Source organism: Drosophila willistoni (assembly GCF_018902025.1).
Source record: "Drosophila willistoni isolate 14030-0811.24 chromosome 2L unlocalized genomic scaffold, UCI_dwil_1.1 Seg72.1, whole genome shotgun sequence".
NCBI classification, from domain to species: domain Eukaryota; kingdom Metazoa; phylum Arthropoda; class Insecta; order Diptera; family Drosophilidae; genus Drosophila; species Drosophila willistoni.
Window position 1 is genome coordinate 3,370,622 of NW_025814049.1, and position 16,887 is coordinate 3,387,508.

General features: G+C 34.4%; 4 protein-coding genes across 4 annotated transcripts; 3 read left to right on the forward strand and 1 right to left on the reverse strand.

Annotated features, from left to right (window-relative positions):
• Window positions 1-1,350: 1,350 nt before the first annotated feature.
• Window positions 1,351-2,006, reverse strand: LOC6646178. The gene has a single exon (XM_002068692.3). The coding sequence runs from the start codon at window positions 1,856-1,858 to the stop codon at window positions 1,436-1,438; it is 423 nt and encodes a 140-aa protein (XP_002068728.1). The 5' UTR covers window positions 1,859-2,006; the 3' UTR covers window positions 1,351-1,435.
• A 2,704-nt stretch (window positions 2,007-4,710) lies between these two features.
• Window positions 4,711-6,494, forward strand: LOC6646177 (chitin deacetylase 7). The gene is made up of 3 exons (XM_002068691.3): window positions 4,711-4,975; window positions 5,387-6,111; window positions 6,180-6,494. The coding sequence occupies exons 1-3, from the start codon at window positions 4,751-4,753 to the stop codon at window positions 6,421-6,423; spliced, it is 1,194 nt and encodes a 397-aa protein (XP_002068727.1). The 5' UTR covers window positions 4,711-4,750; the 3' UTR covers window positions 6,424-6,494.
• Window positions 6,495-10,605: 4,111 nt separating this feature from the next.
• On the forward strand, window positions 10,606-11,191 carry LOC111519063. The gene has a single exon (XM_023177857.2). The coding sequence runs from the start codon at window positions 10,644-10,646 to the stop codon at window positions 11,127-11,129; it is 486 nt and encodes a 161-aa protein (XP_023033625.1). The 5' UTR covers window positions 10,606-10,643; the 3' UTR covers window positions 11,130-11,191.
• A 2,213-nt stretch (window positions 11,192-13,404) lies between these two features.
• On the forward strand, window positions 13,405-14,848 carry LOC6646175. Its single transcript, XM_002068689.3, has 2 exons — window positions 13,405-13,489; window positions 13,553-14,848. The coding sequence occupies exons 1-2, from the start codon at window positions 13,471-13,473 to the stop codon at window positions 14,503-14,505; spliced, it is 972 nt and encodes a 323-aa protein (XP_002068725.2). The 5' UTR covers window positions 13,405-13,470; the 3' UTR covers window positions 14,506-14,848.
• The last annotated feature ends 2,039 nt before the right edge of the window (window positions 14,849-16,887 follow it).

Sequence of the window (16,887 nt, forward strand, 5' to 3'; positions counted from 1 at the left end):
TTAATGTCTTGAAATTTAAAATCAAAACTTTGAGGAATTAAACGAATTTAAATATCATATTAACATGATAACTTATTTAAGTCTAAAATCGTTCTAAAGTAGTTGGAGTATTTTTTCAAAACCAAAAATTTAAGGCATTAAAGTTTTAGTTTCTAGTTTTTTAGTTATTTCTAATGCTCATTTTGTCAGAATAATAAATTACTTCATAAAATAAATAAGTTCTGTTCAATTTTATCAACGACAGCTAGAGAAGAAAGAAAGAGTTAAACAAGCTAGAGTAAACACAACAGGTATACAGAAGTTTCTCACTCTTATAGATTTCCCTGTTAATTTCACTTAGAGACAGAGGACAATCACCTAGCAAATTAATTACTTTCGCAGCTGGATGAAGAAGGTGGGTAAATGAGGGAGTTGGTTAACTAATCCAGCTGGCAGCTGCATTACAAATAATTAAAAAGTAGCCAACCCGCCACAAGACAAAGTCATAGAGATTGTTCCCTCCACCCTCAAACTCCCCTCAAACTCGCTCGCCAAGACACAACACCCCTTTAAGACGCATCCCTTACATCAGGGACATTGGGCTCAGAGGCTTTCAGACATTTCATTTGACTTGGCCTTGGCTTGTGGCCCATCCCCCCCTTTCTTCATTTTTGCCAAAAACCAAACAATTTTTGTCTTTTACATTTTTGTTGGTTTGCTTGCTGATTTATGCGCTTATCAAGCCGAAGCGTCGCCAGTTTTATGGAGCAATGTCTGGCGTCGTTTAGTTGCCAACCATAAATGTCCTGAATGTCCTGAGACGCACACAAATTTGCCATTTTAATGCCTCGTTTTTCAATTCCTGTTGCGACCTCTTCTACTAACTCTCTTTCTCTCTGTCTCTCGTCACCTTTTCAGTTGCAATACCTGATGTGGTGGCCATGGCTTAGGCCATTTTGCTGGTTCGACAGTTTTTCATTACGCACAAATCCTTTGGGGTATGCATCAACAGAAAAATTTCTCTTGACTTAAAGGCAAAAAAATAAAAAAACCTAATCCTCCACTTGTCATCATCATCATCATCTTTAAGCTGCATATAAAGAAATTTTTCGTCTAGTTTTTTTTTTCTTGCTTGCTTGCAGTTGCAGCTATCTAAATTACCCAGAGACATCCGGATCCCGGTACCTAGAAGCATAAGCATAAACAGGATGCGCCCCAAAAGCTATTTAGAAGTCTCTGACACTAGTTATTTGGTTTTTCTTTTTTCTATCATTTTGGCTTCTCTTTAGGTTTATTTCAGGAAGTAAGCACACTCAACACAGAGAACTAGAGAGAGAGAGAGATAGAGAGAGAGTGAGAGATAGAATGAAGTGTTTTTGAGAAAAGCTTTTTTGGCACGCGCACACAAAAAGATAAGTTAATGCAAAGTTCCATAAGTTGTCCAATTAATGATAAACTATGACTCAAGTGTCTGACGTCTAAGTGCTGCATTCAGTAACATTTGCAATCTGGTCACCACTGGCACAATCATTTGCAAACCAAAATGCTGATCCAATGTTAAATCAATCTCATCCAGTAGAGCTTCTTCCAGAACTTTTGCTATATTACGCTTCTCAACAATCTCCACTTTGGGTTTCTGCAGTGGATAATTTCGCGGGCAGGTGAATATCAATTGTAGAGCCAATCCCCCTGGATGGCCTTCATCATAGTTCAATGTGGAGAGGGGCACCTTCAATTTCAATTGTGGCTTATGGCTTAATACCAAATATGCTAAGCCCAAATAATGCATAGTACGTATCTCAATCTTTTGCAAATCAGCATGAAATTTGGCAACACGTTCACTATTCCATTTGGCATTTGCCTGAATTCTAAGTGCCATAATAATTTTGCTTACAAGGGATTTGGTTTTGTTTCTTTCTGCGCCGAAATTTCTTTTTTTGCTTTGCTTTTGTTTTGTTTTTGGTTTTTTTTTTGGTTTATGCTTGGTTTTCTATTTCAAATGTAAAAGCCTGGGAAATTGTGATGACTAGATTTGATTAGGCAAACGGATTTCTGTTTGTGGTATGCAAATTAGTTTTGGCTGATTATGGCGAAAATTGGCAAAAAAAAAAAAAAACCAACCCCTAAGTATATACAGTAAAGACTTCCATTTGAAGGACTACAAATGTTTGTTAGGGACGTAAGTACATTATTTTTTATTAATTATTTATTAGAGTAACCAACAATAAATAATGTAATTTTGAGGGAGTAGATCCTGTGATCGATTCGATATACTGTTTTGGGATCAAAAAATACTAATCAAACTAAAAAAGTTTTTCAATTTAGTTTATTTAAGGTTGGATGAAACTCTAATGCTCTAATTAAAATTATACATTTTGTTAAAAACACAAATACAAATTAGTTGTAGTTATATTAGAATCAAAAGTTTGATGAATTTAATCAAAAAGTAGTCAAGAACTTTATAAAAAAATTTAACAAAATCTTTAACAAGTTTCTTATTTTTAAATGTTCAACATAAAATCGGAAACAAAAATAAATAAGGTTCAAAACGTTTATCTTTAAGCCTTTCAACAATTTTACTAGATTGTATTAGAATTGTGGAAAAAATACAATATTTAAATAAATAAATATATAACTATCCCTTTTGGGATCTACTCACAAAAACTGTTATTGTAATTTTAAAAAAATTTCTGAACATTTGATCAAAAACAAATACATGTATATGTCGGAGATTGAATTAGGCATTTCTAATAATTTGAATTGTTTGCCTACTTTTAAGGCGAATTGATCAGTGTTGAGTAATGAATAACATGACTGATGTAGAACTGTTTAACACTAGATATGTGCGATGACAGTATAGGCTGTAATCGAGTGTGGCTCGTTGTGCGGTTGAGAGAATTCAGTCTCTTTTCCTTCTGGAATTCAAAATGAACGCACGTCGAGACCGCTGCACAAACCTAGTGACAAAAATGGAAGCCAATAATGAAAACAACGATTCAGGAATCCCTGAAATCCCCAACTCAAAGAAACAATATTAAATTATTAAGCCGAATATTATTGTGTATATATAAAATCTAACTATCGGATTGTATTTTTATTACAATGTGTAAGTTTAATATAAAAGAAATGTAAGCTGCTAATTTTTGTTTATAATTAATTTGTAATTGTTTGTCAACTTTTTTTACTCTCAGCTACTCTACTAAAATCTTTGATAGTGCCCAAAAAAATTCAAAAACACTAATTAATTTTGATTTTTTAAGACTGTACTTAGTTTTGTTGTGGGTATCTAATTTATTTTTTAGAAATATTTATTAAATTGAACGAATATTCAACCCAGAACCCATAGGATTATCCGAAATGCTGTCTATATTCTGAATATATCGCTTAAAAATTCTAAACATTTTAAAATATAACAATTACCTTTTTAACAATCAAATTGTCCAGGACAACTTGGCTGTTCATTAATAGAGAGTTTACTGTAAGGGATATAGTTTTGTCATTTGGTGTTCAGACGTGCGTGTTGGTAGTCGCCCGAGGGAAATCTTCATATGAATAAAACCAAAAAATAAAGTTGAAATTTACATTTGCGCCTTGCCTTTGATTTTACGCCCTAACGCCCTTTTGAAAACTACTTACTTTGACTGATAATGAGTATGTGTGTGTGTGTGTGTGTCATCGTGTATCTCCGTGTGTGTGATTCATCATCATTCACTCAGCTTGTCAATCAAATTTCAATAAACCCCACACAAACAAACAACGCAAAATGGAAAGAAAACCCGCCCTTCTACTAATTCAAACAGCAAAACGAACTCACTCAAACATGTTGCAAGTTGTCGAGTCAAATTCCCCTACTGAGAGGCGCCACCACGAGACGAGGCTGTGCCGAACGAATCTCAAAACGAAGTGATATGGTTGGCCGCCTACCGGCAACGCCCCCTGGACGTGACCTGGAATTTGGAGGCGGCAACCCCGAAATGCAATTGCTGAAAGGACTTTGAGTCCTTTCATCATCAGTTGGCAAGGGGCAGTCAAGAAAGTCGAGCAGAACTTCGCATCGTGCTGCAATGTTGCAAATACGAAATATTAAAGGAACATGAACTGACTTTTCATCTTGTATTGACTTTTCCCAAGCAGCAAGCTTTATGTATATAGACACATTCTACTTGCATACTAGCATTTTGTGATTGGCTGAAATGAAATGTATTTTTCTTTTTGTCCTTTTCCTAGGGGTTGGTTGGTAGTCGAAACTTTGGCGCATTGTTTTAAGAGTTTTCCGGTTTTCAATGTTGAAAGTTTTTCACTTAAAAACTAAAGCACTTGTTTACGATTTCAAGTGTCATAGAGCGAAAGAGAACCTGTCATAATTTGGTCATTCCCCTTCTGCCTTCTCGATGCTGATTTTCCGATTCTCGATTTTTGGGAGAAAACTTTACCACTTGAGAAATCTTCATCGTGTTGGTTTTTATGCTAATGAGGCAAAGAAACTTTCCCTCTATGCGTATATTTGTAATTGAAAGTTTTGTTCTTCGCCAAGAAAAAGAAAAAAAAGAAGAAATTATCACTTAACTTGTTTGGTGGTTTCTATGAATTCAAAAGGGGAAGTGCCACACCCCAGTTAATGGTGATGCTATACATGTTTTTCACACATTCTTGATAAGATATCGTCTTCGGTAGAAAAGGTTATAAAATCAAGCGACAAGTCTTCTCAGCTGATGAGTACGTATATTTTGATTTAATTGGATACAACAGCATCAAAAGAGTCGGCAAAGGCATGAAATCTATTTCAACGTGGCTTCTAATAGGCCTTCTACTCGTGTTGGCCATAACCAGCCAGGCCAAGCCAAAGAAGACAAAGAATAAGCAGAAACAAATTGATGGAGAACTTGTCAAGGCGGAGTCCTGTAAGGCAGCCAATTGTAAATTGCCTGATTGTCGCTGCTCAGGTGTAACATTGCCGCGCTCCAAGTTTGCGGGCCAAGAGAAAGAGATTCCTCAGGTAAAACTTTTGGGGAAATAATTTATTCTTGAGTCTTGGCTTTGGCCAAGTAGCTAATTGGAAATACTTAGTGACTTATAACTAGGTAGAAAAAAAAGTGAGTTATGGTCGCTACTTAAGTGAGTTTTTTTTGATTTTAGAAAAAAATATTTGGAGGCAAATGGCAAATTGATAATATTGCAAACCTTTCAAATGGAATCTAATTAGACTGCCCTCACATTTATCATCAACATATTTTGAACGTTTCATAAAGAGCACTCAATGAAAAAACTAATTTTAAGTCCTCCTTTTCCAAGTCTTCCACATTTTGTCTTCCAAGATCTGTGGCTGCATTTCGATTACTAGTGATGACAAAAAATCGATTTACAATCAATTTAACTACTAACTTCTGATCTTTCTTACTCACTTAAGTTCGTTACAATCACCTTTGATGATGCTGTAAATGTTGTCAACTATGCCCAATACGAGTTGCTCTTCAATGATCTTACCAATCCCGATGGTTGCCCAGCCTCTGGAACATTCTTCTTGTCCCATGAATACACGGATTACACTCGCGTTAATGCTTTATATAATGCTGGCCATGAGATTGCCCTGCATTCGGTCAGTCATGGAGATGGCACTGACTATTGGCGTAAAGCGGATGTGGCCACCATTGAGAAGGAGTTTGGTAATCAATTGGATATTCTAGAGACATTTGCCAAGGTGGATCGAAAGAGTGTACGTGGAATGCGTTTGCCTTTCTTGCAAATTTCGGGCAATAACACCTTTGAGGCGGCCCGTCGATTGGGTCTGACATACGATAGTTCATGGCCAACGCAACAGTTTAAGGATCCGGCAATGTGGCCATATACTTTGGATTATTTGTCAGAACAAGATTGTCAGATTGGCCCCTGTCCAGATGCTTCGATTCCTGGCTTCTGGGTTAATCCAATGGTCACATGGACCGATTTGGAGGGCTATAGCTGTTCTATGATTGATGCCTGTGTCTATCCACCAGAGGATAATATTGATGATTTAGTCGATTGGATGATGGAGAACTTTAATCGCCACTATGAAGGTAATCGTGCACCTTTTGGCATGTATTTGCATGCAGCTTGGTTTGCCAGAGGACGAAATTATTTTGCTGCCTTTAGAAAGTACGATTCACGATTTACGATTCATATCAGAAAACACATAAATCTATATATCTATCTTTGTTTTGTAGATTTATACATAAATTGACTACATATCCGGATGTCTATTTAACCAGCATTTCGCGCATGTTGGAGTATGTGAAGAAGCCGGTGTTGGGTAAACCATTCAAAAAATGTCCAATTTTACCCACAACCGAGTGCCAGGCTAGGCAGTGCAATGTACGTAAAGTGTCCACCGGAGAGGAGCGTTACATGAGCGTCTGCGACAAGTGTCCAACTGTCTACCCTTGGCTGGATAATCCTTTGGGTCAGTGAATATGTATCAGCTGCAGGCCCCTCCACTAACTCCCTGCTTCTTCTAATAAACAGTGCATGTAATAATGAAACTGCCATGTTCTCGTCTGGCACACACATAGACACACACGCACACACTCACACAATTTACATCACTGATAAATGACTTTAAATTATGCTTTTTGGCGTGAGACGCTTAATTAACTCATTCAGCGTTGGAGCCTAGTCGAGGCTTTCTCGTCTATGTGGCTGCCTCTAAGTGTAGACATATTTTAGGTGAGAGAGCTCTCTCTCTTACCTCACATCCTGGTGAGGACATCAATGCAGCTGCTACCTGTAAATGATGCACGTTCCTGAAGCATCACCAGGCTTCCATTGACATGTGTCCAGGAGCATTTTTCGTTAATGGACTACTAACTAATGGCAGACAATGGCCACATATTAGGACCAACGACTAGCTCTGGGCCTTGTCTGTGGTGCCTTTAGTAGGGTTTGGGTTTTGGGTTGGCATCAAAAAGCCAATTGCGGTTGCGGTTGAAAATTATGTTCAGCCTCTAGTCAGAATAGCAGAAAGTTTAGTTCAGTAATTTCAGATTGCAACAACATTAAATTTATTAAATAGAGCTAAAAAGAAAAGTTTATTACAAATTTCAAAATATATTGCAAAATTAAATATATTTGAACAGATTGAAGGATGCAATCAAAATAGTGGAGACAAATTTATATCACTAGATTAAAAGATACTTACTGCCTAGTAGTGTTGTTTTGCTCATGACCAAGTGAACAAATGCGAGTTGTTCAATACTTGTTCTTCTTTTTCACTTATTCTTTTTTTTCACTAACTAAGAATCATTCAGCAAAGTTAGCAATGTTTATCCAACATTTATTTAAACAAATTTTGAAAATAGCTACTTGTATAAACAAAACTATTCTTTCTATCATATGCAGACTATAGCATAAACTGTATATGATTCCTTAATTGAAGCAAACTTCATGTCCTGGCAAAGGTTTTTTGTTGCTATTTATGAAGAAAGAAAACTAAATGTTCGCTATCGATGCTATCGCTAAAATGCCACCTCTAGCGAAAACGCTTTACTCTTGAAAGCACAAATCAAACGCACACAGATTAAATATTCAATAAATTACATTTTTAATTGTCTTAATTTAAATAATATCTACTAACCAGGGTAACTGCTCTAAAATGGTTTCTTCTTACAAAACCTGTGTAGATATGTACATATATATAAGGTAAACGTTCCCTGCCTGTTACTCAAAACATAATCACTCAACATGTTTTTTTAGCAGCCTGATCAAAATGGCAATGGTTCTTTAAAAAGTCAACTCAACCTGAGACAGAGCCTGCTAATAAATGTCAGCAATTTAGGCTAATAATTTTGACAATTCTATTGTCAACCACATTCAGGTCACAACCTACACCCAACCACCACCACAAAAGGGAAAAAGGAAGAAACCACCCTCAACATAATTTTCGCGAAGTAAAAGAAAAAAACAAATCAGTAGCTTAAATCAAAGCACCGAAGTTTATATACACTTAATAATGTTTTTTGTTGCAACAGTTCTTTTTTCCATAATGAAGCAAAACGAGTTTAAGTTTGAGGTAAGTTAAAAAGAGACAACAATAATCTCTTTCATTCATAATGTTAAACTTATATCCATATCTTTAACATATTTTTAAACTTTCAATCTCCGTATAACTTTAACACTTAACTCACTGAACTAGTTATAGTGAATTCGTGGTCATACATACCGTGCCAGTTTCTCAGGGTATAATAACGTAAAAATGTCGTTTTAAATGGCCAAAACAAAAAAAATTCCATAAATGAAAAGGGAGCGAGCTCAAACTTGGGTTAAATACTGGAAACCTTTTTGGCAAGTCTTGTGTCTTTTTTTTTGTTTCTTTTCATGGCACTCTGCGTGTGGGTTGGCATATAAAAGTACATTAAAATAATGCCTCTTTTGGTTACAGGCAGCTGATGCAAAAGCTGTGCCCTCTTGTAGTATTGTCGTTTATTTATGAAGAATGCAAAATTTATGCTAAATATATATGTGTTTGTATATATAAACGTCCCAGTCAATAGGAAGAACAGGAAAAGCCTCTAATTGAAATGCTGCATTAGGTGAAAATCATGAGCGGGGTGTGGTAATAGAACTTTTTCCTCTTAATCAGTGCAACTTTCGGGAAAGTAATCAGCAAATATTTACAATTTTCCTTCTTTTCAATTTACGCAAGAGATGAGAAAAGAAAAACGCATTTTGACTGCCATTTTCATTAAAAGCCTTGAATGCAAAAAGTATCTTTTATTTCCCATGGTTTTTTTTTTTATTTTTTGTCTTCTTTCTTTTGGCATTGATTGTGTTTTATTTGTTTGTATTTTACTGAATTGAAGAAGCACACAGACATTGTTGTTGTTATATAGTAAAATATTTTCATTTCTATTATTATTATCAACAGTTTTTGATCTCAACCTTGCAGAAGAGCAAAGCAATTGAGATACTTAGCCTTATATGGTAAAAACTGCTTTCACAAAAGCCAATAACCAATTTGGTTTCACAGACATAATTGCCGGTTCAATAAATAATTTGAATTCAGTTGAATTTCAATAGCCACTGGTAACACACTATCTAATCGTTATGGTCTTGTTGAAGTTACTTTGCTTAATGGTCCTACTCCTGGCTCAACAAGGACTGACGTTGGCTTTTGACAGCGAAATCGTTGAGGCAAACAGCGAAAATATAAAAGATATGAAATTGCCTCCCATCATATATCAATTGCATATTAATCATACCGATATGATGGTGAAACCGTACAATATATTTGAAGTCAGTTGTCCTCAAGGATACATTTTGCTGAATAAACATTGTCATAAGCGAGTCAAGTGAGAATAGAAAGTTTGTAATTGTAAGCACTCAAATTGTGTATTTAGATTAAGTAAAGTGAAATAAAGTAGCATAAATAATATTACCAATTATGCGTCAAATGTGGTCACACTAATCAATGGTGAATTGTGGTGAAGTAAGCTAAGTCGTGGTAAGTAAAGGTAAAATCGAATTGGGCAAAAAGACAGCGTTTTTTGTCAAGTTTTGTTATACAATTTTGATGTAAAATTCAGAATCGAATTTGCAAATCAAGACCCAAATACTAGTAGCAAAACTTTCTCCTTAGAAAGTGAAAAAAATAATAGTTGATCAATAATGTGTTTTTTACCAACCATTATTGCCAAAAATCATGAAATAAATAAATGCACAAGGACTCAAAATATCAAAGGACAAGGGGAAGGAAACGTCTTCTGTTTTTGTCTAGTCTTTTTCTTTTCCTTTAAGCTGGACTTTAAAATATTGGATGTTTAAGTCATTCTGTCTATATTTAATATAAGATCACGAAGTATAAAGAATAAATAAAAGGAAATATTGAGTTAATTGTTTAGAACTAAAATTTTATGCCTTGTCTATTCTAGATTGTGATAACTGAACAAACTTAATTGTACGTTTTTAAACTAAACTAATTCTTTTTAATCTTTGGAAATCTTAGAAGCAACAAAGCAAAGGTATATTAAAGAACTACTAAGTAATCTATTAATTGAATTTTTCAAAACCTTATAGATTAAATAGTGAAAAAAAATGAAAAGAGATCTTATCCCCAACAAAACTATATATATGTATATATTCACAATAGATTTCTAAACAATTCCCGCATAGATATTAATTTTAACCTTTTGCATATTGTATTTTTATGCCATTATTGACGTCAATGTTCAATTAAATGCACTCACCTCAATGGAGCTGCGCTTTATCAGCGATTTTAATTAAGTCGCTTCCACTATGTATCCCTCCCCCACCCCGCTCTGAACACCATCCGTCTGTTCACTATATACAAATGTACATACTTGAGTATTCCTGCATATTATAAAAATTAAATTATGTAAGCTGGAAGATTGTTTCATGTTTCACCTTATCGCCAAACCATTCGCACACTTGCTGCCAACTAAGTATTACTTACAAGCCGGACAACTTCTCTCCATCTACTGTGTGAATGAATGAGTGACTGTGTATCTCTCGGACTATATAGAGTCTCTAAAGATTGTCGGGTTTTTGTTATTCTGTTGTCTCAGTTTTCAGAGATTCAGTCTCGTACTCAAAACTGTTGAGAGTGAACGTGTTTTGTTTTAATTGTTTGTTTTTTTTTTTGCTAAACAAAAGTAAAAGGTCGCAAAATTTCAACGATGCCAATTATTATATGGGAGCTGAGATATTTATTATATTTACTACTGGTTTTCTCATTTGAGGCACGAAAAGTACCGGAAAATCACATTGTATTTCCACCTGGGGAAAAACTTAAATCTAATAAAACAGAAAACGTCACCGAACTAGTCACGAAACAGTTACCCAAAACTGAGACTAGATTAAATCTTCAACCAAATATCAAGAACGAAACGATGATTAAGCCACCAAAAAACGAAACCATAATCCGAGAAGAGGAATCAACTACCATACCCAATAATGTGACCATGAAAATTAGCGAAGAGAAGATGATTGTGTTTAAGCAAAGCGAAGAAGAGGATGAAATAAATAAACTATGGAATCAAAAGATTATTACCACCACAGAGGGGAAAAAACTGGATATTGGACCACGTATTACCCTAGAATCATTGCCCAGATGTAAAGAGGGATTTAAGCTAATAGGCGAACATTGTCGCAAAGAGGCCTAGTTAACTTAAATGCTATACAAATCTTGAAGACATTGTCAATAAAGATCTAAAGCAAACATAAACATTGCTTCGGTGGTTTCATTACCTCACGTATACCCCGCAATTTGAATTAAAGGGGTATATATTTAACTTGTCCAACCAATATACTGAATACGTTTTGCTTGGTTTATTGTTTACTAATTTTACTTTTTTGAAAATGTCAAACTTAATTATGACGAACTCAACTTTAGACTGTGTTAGAACTTTGTGAGAAATTTATAAATTTAGCTTAGTTATTACTTAAGTGAATGCCCAATAACATTTGATTTTAAAGCCTTTATAACCTTTAGAGCCTATTAATTTCCTTCTTAGCCTGTTGCATACTTAAGGGGGCAAACAAATCCACAAGATTTCAATTGCTTTCGATGCTGCATTCTAAATTCAAATCGCTCGACTTTGAGAAGCTGACAAATATTAATGGCATTTTGTTTTTATTCCGTCTGAAGTTTAAAAAAAATTAGAAAAGAGAAAGACTAAAAATAAATAAAAATACTTTATGCGGGGAAATCAAAATTTTCTCAACAATATTTTTTTGTTTTCACTAAATTTATAACATTTCTTATGCTTTTCTTTATTATAAAAATTGTCCATTAATATTGTTTTCCTGTTTTTCTATTTAAAGGACATTCAAAAAAGTTCTTTATATGTTTTATGCTTACTTAAAACTTTAGGATAACAGTTCTTATTTAAATTTTAAGACTTTGATTAAACACTAACTAACTTTGGCTTGGATATATTGGTTATTGTCTTATGTATATCTTATCGTTTTAGTTTGTATCCCAAAGTTTTTGTTAAAAAAAAAAAAACAGATTTGCCAATGATCATTCGCTCTTGAATGTTTCTTTAGGGTGCTATCAAGTCGAATTTAATTTTATCTCACATATCAGCTGTTAAAGCTCAACATTTGTTTACCTTTTACCATTAAGCTTTTTATCGTAAAAAAAAAACACAAAAACAACACAAAAGAAAAAAAAAACAAATATACATTTTATCTGTGATCTGAGCAGCAGCCGGTTATGATCTGTCGGAGAGACGAAGTCCAGACAGTCTCCAAACTTCAGTGGAAGCGGCCAAACGCGTTTTAAAACTCATCTCCGTACTTTTTTTTTTTTTTTGTATTTTTGTTGTAAATTGTGACACACTCTGCGATAATATTTTAGACAATGCAATCTGCTTTGTGGCATCTGTTAGTTGTAATGATTTTCAGTCTTAATGGCATTTGGGCTAGATCCCGTTTCTATATAGACGATCGTATTGTATTCCCAAGCGATAATCAATATGATGAGGATAGATATGAAATACCGAAACCAACTACAGAGTTCATAAAAAACTCTACAGAAGTCACATCAAATTCAACTGCAATTACAGAGAAGTCAAACTCAATGGAAAATTCGACAATGGAAACTAAAATTTCATCCACAACAAGAACAGAAATCTCACCGATGACTGAAGATTCATTGAGATGGGATGATCAGACAAATGCAACTTCAACCGAATTGCCAAATATAGATAATCGAATACTTATTGATACTCTACCAAAATGTAAAACTGGCTATGAGTTACGTGCGAATCGTTGTAGAAAATCAGCATAGATAAAATATAATAATTAAATAAATAATTAAAATGATTAATGATAGAAGTTATTACCAAAAAAAAAAAATAAAGAAAACATACAAATGAAAGGCAATGGAAAAAAATTCCCCTATTTTTTCCCTCCATTTCACTTACACACACGACTGCAATATTGTGTAATAACTTAGATCATGTTTCTATATTCATATATATGAATCATTTTAGTCACGTATTCAAAGAGGTGAATACGATATGATTTCTCAGTCCTAATTAACTTGTAATCTAAGAAGTATTATAAGCTAAAGATCAACTTGATTTATTATTAAATATGTCTAAATGTATTGAAAACTACAAATATTTACTTTTCTTGAATTTTTTGCATGATTTTGTTAGCATCTCTTATATAGAGATCATTTTACAATCATCGGTCAATTCTCTTATGTTATAAGAGTTCTTATCAGTTTCCTGAAACGGCAAACGACAACAAAAACAAAAAAAAACCCAGCTCAAAAGTTCATTCGTATTTGTTTCCCTTTAGAAGCTCTATATAAATCAGACAATTTATGAGTTGGAATTTAGTTGGAATCGAAAAGACAACGAAGACAAAGCGGACAGTAAAAAACGACTATGTTTTCGAAACGCTTATCGCTATTGGTGATAGGTCTTCTATATGCGCACCCAATACTGGCCTTTCCTGGTAATCGATACTATGTAGAGACACAGGGGCAAAATGAGCCCGAGGCATATGGGTAAGTGGAATAATATTTAGAAATTGCATTTTGTTTGAGGAAAATATGTGTTCGGTTTTACAGGCAAGGATTTGGACCTGGAAACTGGAATGGAAATGGCTTTGGAAATAGCTATGGAAATGGACGAGGAAACGGTCCTGGAAATGGACATGGAAACGGACGTGGAAATGGAAATGGATTTGGTCATCACCATCATCATAGAGAGCCCAATTTTAATCAACCGCAGTATGGACCGGGCCCTCTGCCTGGACATCACCACGGTCCACCATCCCCACCATTGCCTTTCGGTCGTCCATATCCAAATCCTTTTCAAGGTCAACAGTTTCCTGGAAGACAGCCGGAAGCTTTTCAACCACGTCCAGGTCAAGCTGGCGGCAGATCTTCTCATCCTTTTGGTTCTAATAATTTCCAACCACGTCCTGGTCACGATCAACTGCCAGGTCAAGCTGGAGGAAGTGGAGGCTCATTCAATCCCAGACCTGGAAATAATAGATTTGGCAATGATCAATCATCTGGCGGCGAATCTTTTAATCCTTTTGGCTCTACTAATTTCCAACCACGTCCTGGTCACGATCAACTTCCAGGTCAAGCTGGAGGAAGTGGAGGCTCGTTCAATCCCAGACCTGGAAATAATAGATTTGGCAATGATCAATCATCTGGCGGCGAATCTTCTAATCCATTTGGCTCTACTAATTTCCAACCACGTCCTGGCCAAGATCAACAGCCAGGACAAACTTATCCGCATGAACAATCAAATGGTGGTGGCTCTTTCAATCCCAATCAACAAAAACCTAGTCAAGGCTCAGAAAATCCATTCGGAAATGATTTCCAATCACCGCGTCCAACTGGAGAAGCAGATAGTGGCCAGTCTACCAATACCAACACCTTACAGCCACGTCCCGTTCCTGGCGGCAATGTGTTCAACTTTCAAACACCTTCAGAGGATCAGCCGAAGAACACATTTCAGCCTCGTCCAACAAACTCACAAGAATTCGGTTCAAGTGACACAACAGTGAAGCCTCAATATGACTTCCGATCTGGTCATATACCCGCAGGACAAACTGCCACAAAGGATTCCACAGATGATGCCATTAACAATATATTCAACACCGAAAGCTTTGTCTCACCAAATCTTAGACAAGAGCCCAACGACAGGGATCCAAAATCTCAGGCAGAAACAGTGCCCCTTGGGGAACGCGGTTTGTTTGAAACCGAAGCGAAATGCTCTACTGGATTTGTCCTAATGGCTGGACGTTGCCGCAAAATAGCCTAAGAAAAAAATGCTTAAGATAATTGAATATGTAATTGTAACATTTGTTAAATAAATTCTATTTCCCCGAAGTTTTCGGAAACCTTTAATATAAAGTGTATGTTCTAGCTGTTGAGGATTGTAATTAATAGACAACGATTTTCTTATCTGTATCTTTTATTACTAAATAAGCAAACAAACTAAATTATTATTGATAAGACTTCTGTGCCATTGTGTAAGAAGTTATGGCAACATGAGAAACTAAGAAGATTGCTTAGACTTAATTTCCATCTATATGAATCATTACGAATCGGTGCATCCACTCATTAGTCTTACATGAAATTCAATAAGATTTCATGAGAATCTGAAATTCAATATACATACATAAATACTCATGCGTCATTTGGACAATAAAAAAAAACATTTGCGTTTTCATCTTTCTTCACTATTTCTCTTGTCTTACTTCATATCCATGGGGTTTATTTTATTACCTTAATCCACCTTTCATTTTCCCAAATATTTCTTTAAAAAAAAATTAAATTTTTAAGATGACTTGAAATATCTATACAAGTTTTTTTACTACGCACAATCGTTAACGCACCTTGGTATGTTTCCAATGCTGAAATACATAAGGACCTTAATATACCATTTGTAAAGGATGAAATAGCAGAGTTTAGTGTTAGATATATTGACAGACTGCACAACCACCCAAACTCATTAGCTCTAAGTCTACTTAATAATATAACAACAAGAAGACTAAAAAGATTACATATATTAGATCTTCCAAATAGGATTTAACTTTTGTTTTATATATGTACATATACATAAATATAAATATATATACCATATAAAATGAATATATAACAATACACATGTATGTATAAATACTTAAGTAGATTTAATTACTCGTCTGTACAACTTAGAGTTTATATATAATAGTTGACTCAGTGGAGCCGACTATTCCTGTTATGTTTTTAGGTTTCTCCAAATTTACTGATTGTCCAAGGACAGATTGTAAATAAAAAGAATTGGTAAAAAAAAAAAAAAAAAAAAAAAAAAAAAAAAAAGTTTTTTTATGAAAATTTAGTTTCTGAGATCGAAATAGCTAACTAATAATGTAAAAAGTAAAGAAAACACAGTTTAATTTAAAAAAAATATTCGAATTTATTGTTGACTTTGACATCAATTCGCTGGTCTAAGGTCTGTGGTTTTTTTAGATGTTGGAGATGGAAATTCTGGAACTCAGAAATCTTAGGTTAGGGCCCCTTCCTAACATTATTAACCTCTCCTTTTCCTTTCTGAAATTTTGTAAAAATTTTTCTTGTTTTGCTTGTTTTAATCAAAAGTTCTTACCATTCGTAGTAATTTGAAATAAATACTTTTAAATCATTGTTTATTTTGCCAGGCTAAAAGATAATAAAACTCAGATTTCTTTGGAATTTGGACAAGATCTATTTGTATAGTTGAGTCTTAAGTTCTTCTAGTTGGCCGACCACTTGAAAAACATCGAGTGGACGTTAGCCAAAATAGAATGACTCAAAGAGGGAATCTACCAAGCTTTAGCTCAGTAAAACGAATTTGTTAAAATTATGTGTATGACATTAGCTGAATAACTAAATAAAAACGGTATTGATTATTGACATTTTAATACGAGATATCGATTCGTCGCTAATTTTTTTAACAAAGACTTCTTTTTAATAAAATTTGAACGTGTATTTTGAACTATTTACTTTATGAATCATAACAACATTTACACACTTTTACTAAGCCTTGAAATTTCTAAGCAAAATATGCAAAAAAAAATTCTGTATTTATAATTTTAAAGTAAATTTCAAAGTGCGATTTGATAGACACAGATTTTATCTGAAAATTTGTTATTTAATTTAAATGCAGATTTTGTTTCTAGGAAAAAAAAAATAAATTAAATTGACAGCTGTTTCCACATACAAATTTCACTTTTGTGTTTAAAATTGCCAAAAGCAAATTTTTATTTACAAAACATTTTACACAAGATTTTATTAGGCCTTTGTTCGGCATCTTTGATGGCCAGAAAATTCTGTTAGTACAGTGCCCTCTCTACAGACTTTCGGCACCTCGAACACAGACTGTAGTACAACATCCGTTTGAGTATCGTTTCTGGGAATAACCC

Excerpts from the sequence above, each read along its gene's own strand:
- LOC6646178 (XM_002068692.3), bottom strand. The coding sequence starts at position 1,858 with ATGGCACTTAGAATTCAGGCAAATGCCAAATGGAATAGTGAACGTGTT.
- LOC6646177 (XM_002068691.3), top strand. The coding sequence starts at position 4,751 with ATGAAATCTATTTCAACGTGGCTTCTAATAGGCCTTCTACTCGTGTTG. Across the intron at positions 4,976-5,386 it reads AAGAGAAAGAGATTCCTCAG|TTCGTTACAATCACCTTTGA; the intron begins GTAAAACTTTTG and ends TACTCACTTAAG. Across the intron at positions 6,112-6,179 it reads TATTTTGCTGCCTTTAGAAA|ATTTATACATAAATTGACTA; the intron begins GTACGATTCACG and ends TTTGTTTTGTAG.
- LOC111519063 (XM_023177857.2), top strand. The coding sequence starts at position 10,644 with ATGCCAATTATTATATGGGAGCTGAGATATTTATTATATTTACTACTG.